Source organism: Ambystoma mexicanum, chromosome 9, assembly GCF_040938575.1.
Source record: "Ambystoma mexicanum isolate Mex_15411 chromosome 9, UKY_AmexF1_1, whole genome shotgun sequence".
Taxonomy (NCBI): Eukaryota; Metazoa; Chordata; class Amphibia; order Caudata; family Ambystomatidae; genus Ambystoma; species Ambystoma mexicanum.
The window spans coordinates 1,117,766,731-1,117,783,965 of record NC_090931.1 but is presented as its reverse complement, the minus strand read 5'-3'; the positions used below and the strand labels follow the sequence as shown (position 1 = coordinate 1,117,783,965).

General features: G+C 47.9%; 1 protein-coding gene across 2 annotated transcripts in view; it reads left to right on the top strand.

Annotated features, from left to right (window-relative positions):
* The window catches only part of RIF1 (replication timing regulatory factor 1), a 1,074,525-nt gene that overhangs the window by 168,153 nt on the left and 889,137 nt on the right, over window positions 1–17,235 (top strand). For both annotated transcript variants that reach the window (XM_069616488.1, XM_069616487.1), the window contains exons 7-10: window positions 14,943–15,035; window positions 15,137–15,275; window positions 15,488–15,639; window positions 16,255–16,375. In XM_069616488.1, the coding sequence (XP_069472589.1) occupies window positions 14,943–15,035; window positions 15,137–15,275; window positions 15,488–15,639; window positions 16,255–16,375 (505 nt within the window). The remainder of the gene's footprint in view (window positions 1–14,942; window positions 15,036–15,136; window positions 15,276–15,487; window positions 15,640–16,254; window positions 16,376–17,235) is intronic.

Sequence of the window (17,235 nt, the reverse complement as noted above, 5' to 3'; positions counted from 1 at the left end):
TAAGGTCCTCCTTTTGAGATTCTTTTTTTTTATACCTAGAGTATGAGGATAGAGTATATCTTCAAAAACCTTTATAGTCTGAGAGATTAGGCCACAACACCTTATGTGGAGTGTAAGGGATACCTAGTATTCCCCTTATCTCTGCTCCTGCGACATTTTAGTCAATCTCCTAGTTATGGCTGGTAGCCTGCGGTAGAAACATTACACAATAGTGGGTATAACACATCCATAGCCTCCGTAGTGCACAATAGGGGCACCCAAGTACCAACTTGGGGCCTCCCTTCTTTGTGCACCCTAACTAGCATGGTTGTTCTTTGTCAGCCCTACTACCATTCTGGGAGGGGGAGGGTCTGTGTTTTGCCTTTGGCGGGAACCCGTGGTGTCACCGCCTAGGCTCTAGTGTCTGGGCATGCAGGAAGTGCGGGAGGAGTTTTCCACCCCCTGTCCTTTGCCAGAGTGCCTGACTAGAACCAGCTCCCACTGGGGGGGGGGGGTTTGGCTGTCTGTGCTGATTGGACTGCCAAACGCCCCTTTCAGTGAATTGCTCAGATTGCAGTGGAGTGAGTGCTGGAACTGTATAAAAGGTGAGGCCCCTGGAGCGAAAAGCAAGTCGACCACTGGAAGCCGAAGTAAACAAAGACTACCAGCGACGCCTGCAGACCCTTTGCAAAACTGAAGCAACGACTGCTGTCCTTACCCTGTATTCTGTGCGACAGAGGAACGCCGAAAAGTAGTACTCCTTCCCTTTTGACTGGTGGGAACAACCGGTCCCAAGAATGAGCCATCTCCTGAGCTCACGTGAGTTTCCAAAGCTGCGGAACCCCAATACTAGGAGACCTGCTTCTCATTTCGAGTGCATCGTCGTGGAAAGGCCGAATCCGTTAAAATCTTTGCTGAGCCCTCAAGGACACTCCAGAGATCCAATCGAACTCGCACAGACCCCCTCAGTAAAGTGTGGGACTGTAAGAAGCGAAGATGATGGAGCAGCCAAATCCTGTCCTTTGTGCTGCAGAAAAAGCGCCAAAACCAGTGACTAAAGAATTTGAGGAAAAGCTTGCTAGAGGTCTTCCTCGAGACTGTTGCTGAGAAATCCCATCCATTGTCCTGCCTTTCGTCATCTGACTAAGGAATCCAGAGGTCGGGTCCAGAGCTGTAACATCGCGGAGCATCCACTACAAACATTTTCTTCAAACCGAAGGTACTGTTGGGGGCGTAATTCGTTTCCAGAAAGTCGCTCCACTGTATTGGAGTGCACATAGGTGTCCAGGGGAACCCGTCTTACCGCCGACCCAAGCTGCTGCCATGTGGGCAGAATAGTTTTTTTAAGATAACCTCCTGGTTGCCTAAAACAAAGGAAGTCCTAAAATACAAGGATGTGAGCAGGACTTAAAATAAATACATTGGTGCCCCAATGGCTACCATGTGGTAAAATGCCTTTCACCCCTAGCAAAGAGAAAACAAAAGTACAGCTGCCACCAGCAGTTAGGGAGAAATCTCAGAAATTTGCTAATTACTTCCACCTTAGAGACCCCCCAGCAACTTTGCTGGATTTTGAGGACTTGATTTTCTTTAACCCGGACAGAGAGAGACCCTTTTTTCCCCGCTCTCGTATTTTAATGTGATTTTTAATTGTTTCTTTTGGTTGTGGAGTCTGACAAACTCCATAGGCATCATCTTTTACATTGTCACACTGCACCTTCAGTGCAGTGACACAGGGTAGTCTTCCAGATTTACCCAAGGTTTAAATACCTTCTCTTGGATAAACTGTTTCTAAGAGCAGTAAAGTGAAATTGATTTTACTTACCATTGTAACGTTCTAGACCCAGCACACACACTATCTTAAAATAGGATGCTGGAGAGGTTACCTAGTATCCCCTTTGTCTAGCTTCTCATGTACATTTTTTTATGTTGCCCTTTTCTCATTGAATGGCAGATGGCGGTGGTTTCGTTTTAACTACCGTAGTGTGCATTTACCTCGTGCTGCGTTCGTAGCTGTAGTAAAGTGCCCAAGAGTGCCATTTTTGTCAAAATGGCCCAAGTCGTCTTTTTTTCGCCATTTTTTTGTGGAAAGGTGGTCCTTGAGATTAACTATGTGCGTCGAACCACGTTTGGTCCCATTGTTCACTTTGTCTTTTGCAGGATTCACGAATGAAGCCCGCCTCTGGCTCCAGGCTGTCTGGGGTAGGCAGGAAGTGAGGGAGGTGCCTGAAACTCTGTGCCTAGTCGCCTCTGTGGTGATTGGCCAGCTGACTGTCCGGCTAGCCACTGTGCTGGGTGACTGACAGCTAAGCTGGAATGAATGGGAGAGAACTGAATAAAAGAAGTCTTTTGGCTTGGAAGGCAGTCGACCACTGGACGAAGGAACCGAAGAAGAACTTGAAGAGGCCTGCTGCAACTCCTGGACCGTTGGTTTGCCCGGAGAAACCCTGCTGCTGTGCTGAAACTCCAAATTCGTATTGACATGGAAGCCCCTGCAAGGCTGACTTCTCCCCTTGAGTTGGTGGGACCAGTTGACTCCAAAGTAAGCCACCTGGACATCCATCTCAGAGCTGGTTGAATTTCCAGAGTTGCTGCTGGAAACCGTATAGCCAGGGGGAGGAAGACCAGATTGTGTGCATTGCTTTTAAGTTGACCAAGAGCTCCAGGAAGATCCTACGGACTCCCAGGAAGCAGGACTGACCGAGCCTGAGCCCCCCTCTACAGAGTGCAGGACCCCAGAAGCAAGGAAAGTCCATCTCGACAGTCGGGGAACCACGGTGTTGCTATTTGCGGTAAACGCGAGGAGCTGAAACACTGAGCAGCCACTGAAAGTGAAGTTTGCCGGTTGCAAGTTTTGACCGTCCCAGTACAGTGCAGGAGTCCCCAGACGTCCTCCCTCTTGTTCCCACGACTGAGGCCCAGGAACAGCAAGATCTGCAGAGCTGCACAGGAACAGAAGTGATCATCTGCATCTTTTCTTCATTTTCAAGGTACTGTACAAAGTCTAAGAACTTCTCTTACCGTAGAGTTGCTTGCATCTTCTACTACTCCTAAGTCTAATCAACTTGTGGCCCTACATTTGATTATTTTCATCAAAGACTTCTACGAACGTGTGCAAAGACATTTCCACTTAACTACCAGAAGTGCTTCATCCTACATAAGACTTATGCACATTGACTTTGGCTTAGCCTATTGTACTGAATGACTCTTCTTGGAGGAACCAAAAGTATTTGCCTGCTTGAGAATATTTGTGGTCTCTTGTATGTTCTAAATCTTTTCCTTTGACTTATTACTATCCGATTCTAAATGCAACAATGATATATTAATGTCCCCAGCACCCTAGCAATTGAAGTCACCTGAGGGTGTAGGTAGTGTCTATGGGTCATCCCAAAAGGTTATCTACTGATTTAGAGATATTGAGTGTATTTGAGTGTTAATGTTAATGGCTCCCTTCTGAAGGCTTATTCTGACAGATGAATAAATTAATAATTGTTTATTCAAGAAACCTTGAGTGTAAGAGTGTATTTGAATACTTGTAACTGTAAATCTGTGTAACTCCATTACAGCTCACATTGACCTGACCCCTCTTGAGATGAGCCTGGCTGCCGAACACGCTACCAGAACTGTGTATTACAAGCTTATACCAAAGGTTAGGTTTCCTATACCTGTAGTCAGTTGTTTGTAGTGTTCCCAGAGGGTACTGCCTACAAACCTTGCCTAACGCCAGCCTACTTCCACTGTAGTGTGATAAACACCCTACGGCGCACATTGTGCATGAGAAGCATTTCTGGGACCCTGAGCCTTATGGGTGACCCTGGACCATATGTACTTTTTAAATGAGTGAAAAAGGATTACAATTGCAGGTGGTCTTCAGGATGTCCCTATGGCCACCAGAAATGGGTTGAGGATCCAAAGAATTAAAAGGGGTGGCAGCAAAATGAAAGCTTTGAATGGCCGTCCAAAAGGATTACTATGATCCCATAAATAGGATTTCGAGGGGATTGGGTCCTCCGACGTATTCCATATATATGACAGTAATCGCCACAGCTGTGCTGCTTCGGAAAATCTTTCGGCGTCGATAATGTCGATGAGCCGACGTCACCGGATGTTAGAAGTAGGACGCATGACGCCCGTAGCCTCAGTTCCGTTTTTTCCACGAATGTGTTCGCTTCGGAGATCTCAGCGTGCCTCGATTCTACTGAATCCTGTTCTTTCGATTCTTCGAACCTGTTTTTTCATTGCTATCGTATGTCTTCAGCTTCTTCCACCCCGCGGTCCGGGTTTCAGAAGTGTCGGGTGTGCGGTCCAAGATGTCGCTGACTGGTGCGCACAACGCTTGCCTCTGTGCCTCGGGGAGGACCATGATACGGACGACTGTGTCGACTGCCAATCGCTCACATCGAAGGCCTTGCGGGAGCGTAAGAAGCTGTCGGTAAGGTGGCCAAGCCCCGGAAGTCGCATTCCACTGGTCTTTCGACAGACGATTCAAGGGGCGGCTCTCCGCATCGTCGTCGTGAGTCTAGGGGTTCTTGGTCTGGGAGTCGGTCCAGCCATTCCTCTGCCTCTTCAAGGCACTCCAGGAAGTGCTGTCACAGGTCGCCTTCCCCGTCCTCTTTCGAGGACTCCACCCATCGGCGGGTTGCTTGTCCCAACAAGCATTCTGCTCCTGAGGAATGGGATTCCTTCCGAAAGGAGATGTTGGCGATTTTTTTTTTCAATCGCAGGGCTCCGTGCCGTCTGAGGATGCCGGTCGTGGCAGTGCTAGAGACACTGCTTGTCCGCCTTCGGGCTCGAGCAGTCGTCGTGACCACCGGGTGCCTTAGAGGTCCCGGTCGGACAAGGATGGTCGCTCTAGACATGCCCGTTCCAGGTCCCGGTCCTCGACGCCCTCGAGACCGCGAGAATCTGTGAAGTCTTCGAGGAAAGGTAGTCGACGGACTCTCTCGAGGGCCCCGCCTCCGAGGAAGTCATCGATGCCATCGGCGCCCAGGCTGTCGAGACACGTTCAGGGCTCTGCCCTCAAGGCCTGTGTCGACGCCGTTGAAGCTGTCGGCGCCGCGCTCGACGCCGATTCAGTCGACTCCTTTCAAGGCGGCCTTGTCGGAGGTACCCCGTGGCTCAGTGGCACCCCCCAGAAAGGCGATGGCTAAGGCTAAACATGTCTTTCTGCCTTTTTCTGTACCCTCCTTCCAGCCTATGGATTATATTTCGGAGGTGGCTAAGGTGGATGAGGGGTCTGAGGAAGGTGAGGTTCCTGCAGAGGTCCTGGATGACATTGTTTCAGGTCATAGTCAACTTGAGGACCTGCGTCAGCCGCTGCACGACGCCAGTGGTCTAGACACCTCTCCGGAGGTGGAGTTTGGTAGGCTGGAGCCTGGCACGCATGCCGAATCCTCATACCGGCGCCTCATGTCGAGGGTCACGGATTACCTGGGGTGGTCTGCCCCCCCCCTGGGGATTTTCAGCAGGATGACGTGACTGATATGCTGGACCAAGGTCCTCCAACTGACCCGGTGCTGCCATTCCATTCTTGCAGAGAAGGGTGGCTGCGGCTTGGACTTCTCTAGAGTCTCCCGGCAGTGAGCAAGTCCTTGCCGAAGAAATATTGCTCAGCCAGTGGCGACCCCTGCTACTTGACCACGCACCCTACTCCAGAGAGTTTGGTGGTGCAGGCGGCTACGGCCGCAGCAAAGCAGGCGTCGTACCCTACCATCCCTCCTGATGGGGACGACAAACGTTTTGACGGCTAGGCAAAGAAGGTATTTTCTTCTAGGGGTATGGCGCTTCAGGCTGCCAACTTGGTTTGTGCCTTGTCTCGTTTCACGCACACTGTGGAACTGTAGTTCCTTAGCGGCTGATCATATTCCCGAAGGGGAGGAACGGGATGGTTTCCTTGCTATTGTGCAGGATGCAATGTGTGAATCTGTTCAGTCTGGTTTGGACATGGTTGATTGCGTCAGCCGGTCCATGGCGGTAAGCACCGTAATACGCAGGTTTGCGTGGTTGCGGAAGTCGGGTTTTGCTCCTGATGTGCAAGCCCGGCTCCTCAACACGCCCTTTGATGGTGAACATCTTTTTGGCAGCAAGGCTGACGAGTCTTGAGAGGTTGAAGACCTCCAAAGCTGCAGCGAAGTCGTTGGGCGCTGCAGTTTGCCAACCTCCGCCTTTTCGTCCTAGGGGACAGCAATGGAGGGGAGGTTCCTTTCGATATTACTCCTTTAGTAAATCGAGAGGAGCTGCAAGTCAAAGAGGCAACTGTAGGAGTGCCCGAGGTGGAAAACAAGGTACTCGAGGTGCCAAGGCCGCGTGAGCAATTGCCTCTTTGCCCTCAGGCACTGCCGCAGCCGCTTCAGCTCAGTCATGAGGCCCATGCTTCTCCGGTTGGGGGAAGGCTGGCACAGCATCTTGTAGAATGGCGTGCCATTACTTCAGGTGTGTGGGTTCTGGAGATCCTAGCCCACGGCTACTGTCTTCCTTTCCGGCAGAGGCCTTGCGACAATCCACCAGGGAATCTTTGAAGAGCCCGGATCCGCTCCTTGTGCAGGAAATTCAAGCCCTGCTGGAGAAAGGCGCCATAGAATTGGTGCCTGTAGCGGAGAGGAACAAGGGATGGTATTCCCCTTATTTTTTGATTTCAAATAAAGACTGGGGATTGAGACCCATCATGGACTTGCGCGGTTTGAACAAGCTCCTCAGGAAGGACAAGTTCAAGATGGTTACTCTTAAGTCCTCCGGGCCCTTCAACTTCAGGACTGGTTGGTGTCTCTCGACCTCAAGGACGCTTATTTTCATGTGCCGAAGCACAAGAAGTACCTGAGGTTCGTGGTTGGCGACTCACACTTTCGGGTCCTGCCGTTCAGATTGACCTCCGCCCCGAGGGTTTTCACCAAGCTCATGGTGGTGGTGGCAGCGTCTCTCAGGAAAGGGAGGATTCACGTCTACCCCTACCTGGACGATTGGTTGATCAGGGCGCGCTCTCCCAAGCAAGTCCTGGATCATCTGTCCGTCACCTGCCACTCCCTTCACAAGCTGGGCTTCTCCCTCACCTTAAAGAAGTCCCACTTGACGCCAACTCAGCTGCCCCAGTACATCGGAGCAGTGCTCAACACGTCCCTGGGGCAGTGTTTTCCTCCCCAGGTAAGGGCTCACCACATTCAGCAGATGGTGCACAAGTTTTGACATGCCCAGAGTCTCCCAGCGTTCGAGTTCTTGAGGTTGTTCTGCCTCATGGCATCCTGCTTTCTTCTGGTGCCAGAGGCCCGATTGCGGATGAGATCTTTGCAATGGGCTCTCAAGCTCCAGTGGTCAGTCCTCCGGCAGGATGTTGGACCCCGTTCAGGTGCCACCCTCGGTTGCCCAGGACCTTCTGTGGTGGGCCGTCGAAGGCAATCTGGTGAAGGGGGCTCCGTTTTGGCTACCCTGGCCGGAGGTGACTATCGTGACTGACGCGTCCCTCACGGGATGGGGAGCTCATGCCAACGAGCTGACAGTCGGCAGTCGGTCTCCGTTGGAGTCCAGACTCCATATCAATCTGTTGGAGCTGAGGGCCGCCAGGCTTGCCCTGAAGACTTTTCTGCCAACTGTGCGAGGAAAGAATGTCCTGATTCTGATGGACAACATAGTGGCCATGCACTAGCTCAACAAAAAGGGGTGGGGCAGGGTCACTTCCTCTGTGCAAGGAGGCGATGCAGCTCTGGTTCTGGGCCATCCAGCAGGAAATTTCGATCTCTGCAGACATCTGGCCGGAGACAAAAACGAGACGGCGGATGCTCTGAGCAGGCAGAGCGTGATCTCTCAGGAGATTCTCCTGGAGATCTTCGTCCTTTGGGGGACCCCTCAAGTGGATCTCTTCGCCTCCAGTGTCAACTGGAAGTGCGAAAGGTTCTGCTCGCGGGAATTTCCTCCAAGAGGAGTCTTGGGAGACGCGTTCGTAGTGAAGTGGTCCTTCCCACTGCTATACGCGTTTCCTCCAGTCCCCATCATCCCGCAAGTGTTGCGGAGGTTCGGTTCCCGAATGATCCTCATTGCTCCGCCATGGGCCCGGAGGACTTGGTACCCAGACCTTCCCAACTTGACGATCTGCTTTCACGGGAGGGGGGGGGGGGGTCAGGTTCTCCATCCAGAGGTCAGATCCCTCAACCTTCATGCTTGGCTTCTGAAAGGTTGAGGTATAAGGATTGGGACCTCCCTGAAGACGTGATGGAGGTGTTGCTTTCAGCCAGACGGCCGGCAACAAAGTCCCTGTACCGTTGCCATTGGAAAAAGTTCTGCGATTGGTGCAGGGTTAAGAATGTGGATCCTTTTTCATGTGACATTCCTGTGGTTCTGTCTTTTTTGGCTTTCTTTAGCCCACAGGGGCTTGCAAGTGGGTACCGTTAAAGGTTACCTGGCGGCGCTGTCCATATTTAAGCGCTCGTCTGAGGAGTATTCTTATTTTAAAAAAACCTTTAATTTCTCAGTTTCTGAAAGGGCTCACTAATGTGTTCCCTCTGTCACCTTTCCAGGTGCCTGGTTGGGATTTGAATCTTGTTCTCAAGTTTCTAATGGGTGCTCCATTTTAGCCTTTACATTCTTGTCCTTTGAGACTGTTGACCCTTAAAACTGTATTTTTAGTTGCAGTTACTTCCGCTCGCAGAGTGTGAGTTACAGGCACTTTCAGTTAAGCCACCCTTCACTGTGTTTCAGAAGGACAGGGTTGTCCTTGGAGTTCGTCCTTCCTTTCTTCCGAAGGTGGTGTCGGAATTTCATTTAAGCCAGAAGGTTATTCCGGCATTTTACCCTCCTCCACATCCTGGTAAGGAAGAGAAGAGGCTTCATAGGCTGGATCCTAGGAGAGCTTTAAGTTTCTACATTTCATGCATCTCCCGGGTCAGAGTGGACGATCAGCTATTTATTGGTTACGCTGGAAGGCGTTTGAGACAGGCTGTAACTAAGCAGACTTTGTCTGGATGGATTATCTTGGCAATTTCTGAATGTTACCGCTTGGCAGCGAAGGACCCTGCGGTAAGCTTACGGGTCCATTCTACTAGGGGTATGGCTGCCTCTACTGCCCTGCAGAGGGGTGTCCCTATTCGTAACATCTGTGGTGCAGCCACCTGGGCTTCGGTCCATACATTTGTACATCACTACTCCCTAGATTCTATCCATGGGCAGGCTCTGGCCTTTGGCAAGGCGGTCCTTTACTCTGCAATTTGATTGGGCATTTTAAATTGGTATATTCTAAATTCTTTTCCCACCTCCTTACGTTGGTACTGCTTTGGGAGTCTGTCATAGATATGGAATACGTCGGAGGACCCAATCCCCTCGAAGAACAAGTTACTCTTACCTGGTAACGTTCTTTGGATGGGATGGTCCAGAACGTTACCAGGTAAGAGAGTAACTTGTTCTTCTGTCTTAACCATCCTGTTCATGGGCCCTTCAGTGAAAGGGAAACCACAACCAGGTGTCTGCTTACAAGAAAGCACACAGCTTCACAGGTATTAAAGCGGCTGCTGGCAGTGCTTTCTTCCTTGGACCTGGAGGATGATGACTTGTCTACCTTTGCTCCCTGCCTCGGAGAGTGACCCCGAGTGCTGGGAAGGAAGACTCTAAGAGGTGCATTCTGTAACTTCAGTCTGGAGTAATTTTTCTTTCTGGAAGGAAGTGGCAAATCTTGGTTGAAAGGATGTCTGGAGAAACTTGGTAAGAGGAATACCAGGAGAAATTGGAGACTGGCGAAAGGAGAAACTTGGTGAAAGGATGTTGGAAGACTGCTAGAGTTGGAGGAGTAAATTCTGGTGGGGGAGATGCCAGTAAAACCATGAGTGAAAAAGAACCACCCCTGGTGGGAAAAGGGGCCAGGGAGCTGCAGAGTAACCAGACTTCTGAGAGACCCCTTGTTATGCGTGTACTCTCGAATGGAGACCACTTGCATGCATTTTTGTGCACGGTTTTATTAATTGGGACTAGGTAATTCTAGTATTAGGTTGTGAACCTTTTGGAATGTGTTCACTTAGAGCAGGGTTAGCCTTGGCTCTAACAGGACTGTTGAAGATTTTTTCTGGGATATTTTGGTTTTACATCTCACTGGAACTTTTATTTGGATGATGTAGAGCATCTCTGGAAGTTTGGGGACTTATTAAAAAGAGGCTCAGAATCTTGATACCATGTTCGAAGATGGGGAACGCATTGATCCCATCACTTTGCATTGGCTCACATCTGACACTTCTTAAAGCACTTTTGGCAATGCAATTTACGCAATTGGAAAGTAATGGTACAATAATCAAAATGTAGAGTAATGAGAACTGAATGGGGGGGGAAACTAGGTAACGGATGGAAGAGAGAAAGGGTGGTCTTTTAAGCTGATGCAAAAGATCTGATGGGAAGGTGACGAGCAAACAGTCGGAGGGAGAAGTTGCAATGCTTGGGTGCTAGAAGGGAAAGAGCTAAAGCGCGAGGTGGCACATGGAGGTTTCGGGATGATGAGCTGACAGCTGAACTGAGTGGAGGGGTGAATAGAAGGAAATGAGAGATGGGAAGGAGCAAGGCCATGAAGACACTTGGAAGATAGAAAGCAAATGGAAAAGAAGTCAGATTTTGCAGAGGATGAGATGGAAGAACATGGGGAGGGCGGAGGGGAGGTAATGTGGAATTCGACACCAATAGCAGCGTACTAGATTGAGCAAAGACGCTGGAGTCCAATTTGGAAGAGTAAAGCAATAGTCGATGCAAGAGAAAATGAAAGGAAATTTCGGACTTTGGAGCTATGGAAAAAAAGGTAAAGCGCGTGCAGTGAAAGATGTGGGATGCAAAGGGAAGAGAGGTCTGAGGGGGGGGCGAGGGAGTGAGGGGGGCTGGCAGTCTGAGATTTGTTAGTCAGTGTAAAAGTGGCAGGAGAGATTAAAGGAAGGGATGAGTGAGCAGAGGGGAATAGTATAGAGAGAACAAAAGGGAGACCAAGACAAGAGCCCTGTGGGGGACACTGTATAAAAGAAAACTGGAGGAAGAAAAGTGGCCAGCCCACAAGACCGAATAGGAGCGATCATAAAGATGAGAATAGAACCATTTGAGTACCAGGCCCGTAAAACCGAGGGAAGAAAGGGCAGTGAAAAGAGTGGGATGGGATGAATATTTTGTTGGCAAGCAGTGAGTTGGAAACCTGCAAGAGTGCAGTCTCAACAGGGGCACCTGCTTGACCACCACCACCTCGGAGGCAGTTGCCTTATGTGTCCCTTTTACATTGTTAGGCAAGTTTTGGTGCAGTACTCTTTGGGTGCACTACAACAACCTTGTCTTCCTGGCAATAGGAACCCAACCTTTGGTATAAGTATGTACTACACAGGTTGGTAGTGTGGCTTAGCAGCCAGGCTCATCTCAAGAGGGGTCAATGTGAGCAGTAGGGTGGTTACACAGATTCACAGTGACAAGTATCCAAATAAACACTTACACTCAAGGTTTCTTGATTTAAACAATTATTCATTTATTTAAGTCAGTTTGACTAAGCCTTCTTCAGAAGGGGCAATATATAAGTAACACACAGCTACACTCCAAAATACACACTTAGTTTCTCTAAATCAGCAAATACCCATTGGGGATGGCACACAGACCCGTCTACACCCTCGGGTGACTTAAATAGTTAGGACACTGTCGACATTAATATTACTGTTGCATTTGGAGCAATACTTAGTGTCAAAGAAAAGAGGTTCTAGAATAAAACAAGGATCACACAATTATTCTGAAGCAGGTAAGTACTTTTGAACCCCCCAATGCAAAGTAAGTTGACCCCTTCCTGGAAGAAAAGGTAAAGCACAATGTAGGAGGGAAGAAGTCATTGAGGGAGCCAGGCCAGCCAATGTCAATTGGGCGAAAGTATAGGTGAGCTGAAGCTCTTCTTGCAGGTCAGTAAAAGTCTTGCACAATGTTTTAGAAGTCTTTGTAGAAAAAGTAGAATCAATGTAGGGCCACAAGCTGGGAGGCTTCTGAAGAGTAGGAGATGCAGGCAACTCTACAGAAGCAACCAAGACGAGTCTCAACTGAGATCAAGTAAGGCTACAACAACAGGAGGTAAGTCCTCTCAAACTTTACAGTACCTTTTGGTTAGCAGAAATTGTTCCAGCTGTCTTCTGTGCCCGTGCAGCTCTGCAGATCCTTTTGTTACTGTGCCTCAGTCATGGAGACAAGAGGGATGACCTCTGGGGACTCCTGCGCTACAATGGGTCGGTCAGCAGCAAAGGACAAACTTCAATTCAGCAGCACTTCGCGGTTACAGCTCCTCACGCCTCAGAAAATCGCACCACTGCGATCTCTCGGATACCACTCTGGACTTTCCTCGTATTTGGGGTCCAGCACTCTGAGGTGGATCATGCTTGGTTAGTCATGCTTACTGGGAGTCCGGAAGATCTTTCACAAACGCGGGCCCGACTTAAGTGATGCACTCAGTTTGGGGTTCCTCTCCCTGGCACTTCGGTTCCAACAGCAGCAGCAGAAGTACAGCCAGCTCCGAGAGGCTGTGTAAACAAGTTAACTTCGGAGTTGATTGGTCCCACCAACTCAAGGGGAGAAGTCATCCAGGGCTTCGCTTGTCGAGGCGAATTTGGAGTTTCCGCGCAGCACCAGGGCTTCATAGGGCAAACCAACGGTACAGGAGTTGCAGCAGGCGTCTCTTCCAAGTTGTTCTTCGGATTCCTTCGTCCAGTGTTCGATTCTGCCTTCCAAGCCAAAAAGCCTTTACTTTTATGCAGATTTCTCCCATTCATTCCAGCCTAGCTGTCAATCGCACAGCAGGGTGACTGCCCTTGCCGGACAGCCAGCTGGCCAATCGCATATGGGTGCATTTCTGTAACCATGGGGATTAAGCACAGGAAGTTTCAGGCGCCTTGCTCACTTTCGGCCCCTGCCAAACACTCTGGAGCCAGAGGCGGCCTTCACTTGTGAATCCCACCAAAGACAAAACGGACAAAGGGACCAAACCTGGTTTGGCGCGCAGAGTAAATCTCAAGAAGGACCTTTTCCGCAAGAAATGGTGAAAAAAGACCAGGCCATTTTTCCAAAATGGGCACCGATGAGTGCCTTACTGCAGCTGCAAACGCAGCCCGCGGTAAAAACAGCCATTAATTGTAGAAAGGGCAACATGAAAATGTTACATGAGAAACTAGACAAAGGGGATACGAAGTGACCCCTCCAGCTCCCTATGGTAAGATAGTGTGTGCTGGGTCTAGAATGTAAGTAAAGTCCATTTCACTTCACTGGTCTTGGAAACCGTAATTTCACCAAGAGCAGGTATTTAAACCTTTGGGAAATCTGACTTCCCGGTGCCACTGCACTGAAGGTGCTGTGACACAATGTAAAGATGCCTATGGAGTTTGTCAGACTCCAAAAACCAAAATGAAACTGTTCAAATCACAGAAAAATACATGAGTGGGAAAAAGGTTCTCGCGCTCTCCAGGTTAAAAATTAAAAGTCCTAGAGTCCAAAGTGCTGGGGATCTCTAAGGTAGAGGGGAATTAGCATATTTCTGAGAATTCTCCCGAACATGCATCCCTCGGGGTAAGTAGCCACATCCAGCTTCCCTCTACAGACTGCATCTGCTGCCCTTCTGTAGAACAAGTACAATGCAGTCTAAGAGGTGTGTTGCTAGTTGAATGTCGAGGTTAATCAAAGGGAAACTGAGAGATGAAACTAATTAACTCCAAATTAACAAGGGGGGGGGGGTCTTGGGAGTCTCGCTGCCAGACATTAGTCCTCCAACCACCAGTCACTTCTTGCCTTCCTTTTCTGTAACCAAATCTGTGACTGAATTCTAAATCCATAGCTGGTATAGCACACCTTTTCAGTGACCCAGAGGGTGGTTACACACACACAATTAGTACTGTCAACTGTAGGGAGGCAACACTTATTTTTGTTGTCACTGCCTTTACTTCGGGACACACAGTGCATCACCCTGCTGCTACACTAACTGCTGGCATCCAAGAAATTAAACCACATCCCTCTTGTTCTCAAAAGCTTTACTCTGGGCAGATTTTCAATTCTTTTTAAAACGGCCTGTAACATATTCATGGCTATATCAACTGAAGCGCTGCCTTACTTAGTTGAAAAGCTATCCATTTCCATGGGCCAGACCAATTTCAGAAGCTCTAACAGGAGTAGAAAAGAATAAATGAAGAGAAGACCAGGAAATGGGCTCGCTCCAAATATGCTGGCACTGTTGAACCACATCTCGCTAGCAATCCGTACACCACCCCTATAATGTACAGAAATAAGTGAAGTCCCTGCTGCTCGGGGATCTGAACTGCTGAAACCTGCAAATGTGTCCCCCGACACCCCAAACCGCCCCGTCTGCAGCCCTCCTCATCCTGCCCCCTTCCTCATCCTAGGTGACTTGCAGAAATTACACCGGCCCACCATCCTGGTTAGTCTCTGGTTCAAAACAATGTGCCTCGCTTACAAGGCAGCCACTGCCGGTATGCTGGCCAAACTAAAAATCTCAGGTGACCCATTGTCATCTTGCAGTAAGACCATATCTAGACTGGATATTGGAGTGGTTTGCAAGGAGAAAATTAGGAAATGGTCCTTCTCTTGCTGCACTCGGATCCTCTTTTGGTAGTACGGTCTGCTCAAAGTCTCGCTTAGGTTTGTAAAGAACTGACGAACTGGCTCTTCCAACACCACCTTGGCGTAACCTAGATTCAATCTATCCCGTGCACTCTCCTGGTCTTATATTGTACTGTGATGGGTATAACTTATGTTTATTTGATGACTTGGTAAATTCTTGCTACCAGTGTTTTTGCCCTGACATGTACAGCAAGCACTATCTTCTTGGCAAGTAATACTTGCATTTGTTATGTATTATAAAATGCTTTTTATAATACATAGCAGCATTTATTTTGTGTAATTTCAAATTATGTGCACCTATTGGATTTTGTGACTTCCATAATAATCTTAAACGTAAGTGACAAGATGTTAACCCTTTTTCTTTTGCCCTCCAGAAAATCATATCTGAACTTCAGAGGTTATTCTCCACTAAAAATGAAACTTATGTTTTGAAGTTGTGGCCATTGTTTGTGAAGCTTTTGGGAAAGGTAAGCAGCCGCAACACCAGTAGTTCTTTTTTCCATTTCTTGTACTTCAGGTAGTATTCCTATTTCTGAAATCATTCTTTTAAATGTTCTCGAACCCTCAGACACTTCATCGTAGTGGAAGTTTCATCAACTCATTGTTACAATTGGAAGAGCTTGGATTTCGGAGTGGATCCCCTGTAATAAAGAAAATTGCCTTTATTGCATGGAAGAGTCTAATCGACAATTTTGCTTCAAACCCAGGTTAGTAATCCTATGTTCCCGAAGTTTGGTATAAGTTCTAAAGTCCTTTCTCTTGCAGAGCTTTAGCTGAGATTCAAAGATGGATCAGCTGCAGTTAGCATTTCTGGAATTAGTCTTAATGGCCCTCTACTGAATGTGCTGCTTGTCTTCATGTGTAAGATGTAGACCGAATTCTATTGTTTTTGTCAATATTATGCTTTTTCTATTTTAAGAAATCCTATCCAGTACGAAGAGGCTGAAGCTCTTAATGCAGCCATTGTGCTCAATCCACGTGAGGACCGAGGCGTTGGCACTAACAAAATTAGAAGTCTGGTGGTATCTACTCATGAGGCTCGGACCCCAGCTTTCTGCTAACTTTGAACAGGTAGATGCTAACTGAGCTGGCCAATGTTTGTCTGCATTGCGTGATGTCTTGGAACTAGGAGAATTGGATACAATGGTAATCCTCTTAGGAACAGCAGCCAGAGACATTACATTATTTCTGGGCTTTCTCTGCGTGAATGAACCTTTTTGACGTGCGTGGATAAGGATTTAGCAGTCCATGGTAAGATTTGTTGTGGAGTTGGCTGGTGGTTGTGATTTTAGTTTTGGCTTCACTCCCAGAAATGTTGTCTTCGGCCATCTGTGCACTACAAGGCAAGCTAAAATGGCTTTTGTTATATTTGTTCACTCTGACACCAGGCCGCAGCCTCCACGGCAATTCGATGTGGATGGAGATGGTGTTTTCTCAGGCAACACATTGGAGAAGTAGATTTATGCATGCTGCTCCAGCCAGCAAACCAATCGAAAAGGCACAACCTAGCTTTGTTTTTTTTTTTTTAAAACCTATTTTTTGTCATATACTACCACTAAAATCAAAGCGAGCATACATGTGCGCTTTTTGCCCTAATATATATTGCAAGCACTAACTGGTTTAAAGTTCTTTTTATTTTTTTGTTCAATATTGTACTTTAGTGTGGTTGTGTTTTTATATTTCTAGGTGTGTGCACCATTGATTCAAAATGCTTTAAGTGTGGATTCTTCTACTGCTGTTGCAGTTACTCCTGCACGTGGAGCAGCCAATCAGAGTCTTAATCAACTGACACCTGGAATGAAGTCAGGTGCGTTATATTTAGTTTTTTTAACTTTGCCATGGATGAGACTGGTGTAGCACATGCAGTAGATGGGAATAGTCTGCACTGTATTGTTTTGGATGCTAAGAAATCTCCCAGCCATATGGCGTGTAGATAAATTTTTATAAACCTAGGCAATCCTTATGGCGTTTGAAGCGGTCACTGTGGTCTAGCAATCTTTGGCAACTCTTAGAAGGCAATGTGGTAGACCAAAATTGAACCATTTTGGGGGGGGGCACAGGTTTTCTCGGAGTAGAAAGGCCCACACAGTTTAATTTGCCCAAACCCACCAGCCAAACTGTGCATTGGCATCCCGTGAGTAGTTTTATGAGGATTTTCTTGAGGAAAAGTTTCCTCACTTGGTTCACAGGGTTTGCCTCAATGTGTCAGGTTATCAAGGAATAGGGAGGCACAACAGCCCAGACTTAATGCTCCGGTTCCACGATACAGCAAACTGAGATACAAAATGCATTAACGGATTGTTCATGCAATATTGTTGGACACCTTGTAACCCTTCTGTTGATGAGGTGAAGCAAAATAACTACATTTTCAAGTCAAACTTTAAGATCAATGCAAATAATCGTCCCCAGTAGTTTAAAGACTCAAAGTTCTTGGCACATCTGAAAGTCTTTTTTTAGAGGAAGTAGACTTTTAAGAGACAAAGCTTTTTTTTAAATTATTTCTTTTTTAAAAGGAAGGAAAAGGCAGTTCAAAGGAAGTCAATGGGACAAAAATCTGTTTCACCACTCCACTGCTCACATTGACCCCTCTAGAGAGAAACCTGGCGGCTCCAACCTGTGTAGTACAGACTTATACCAAAGGTTGGAATCCTATTGGCAGGAGTTCGA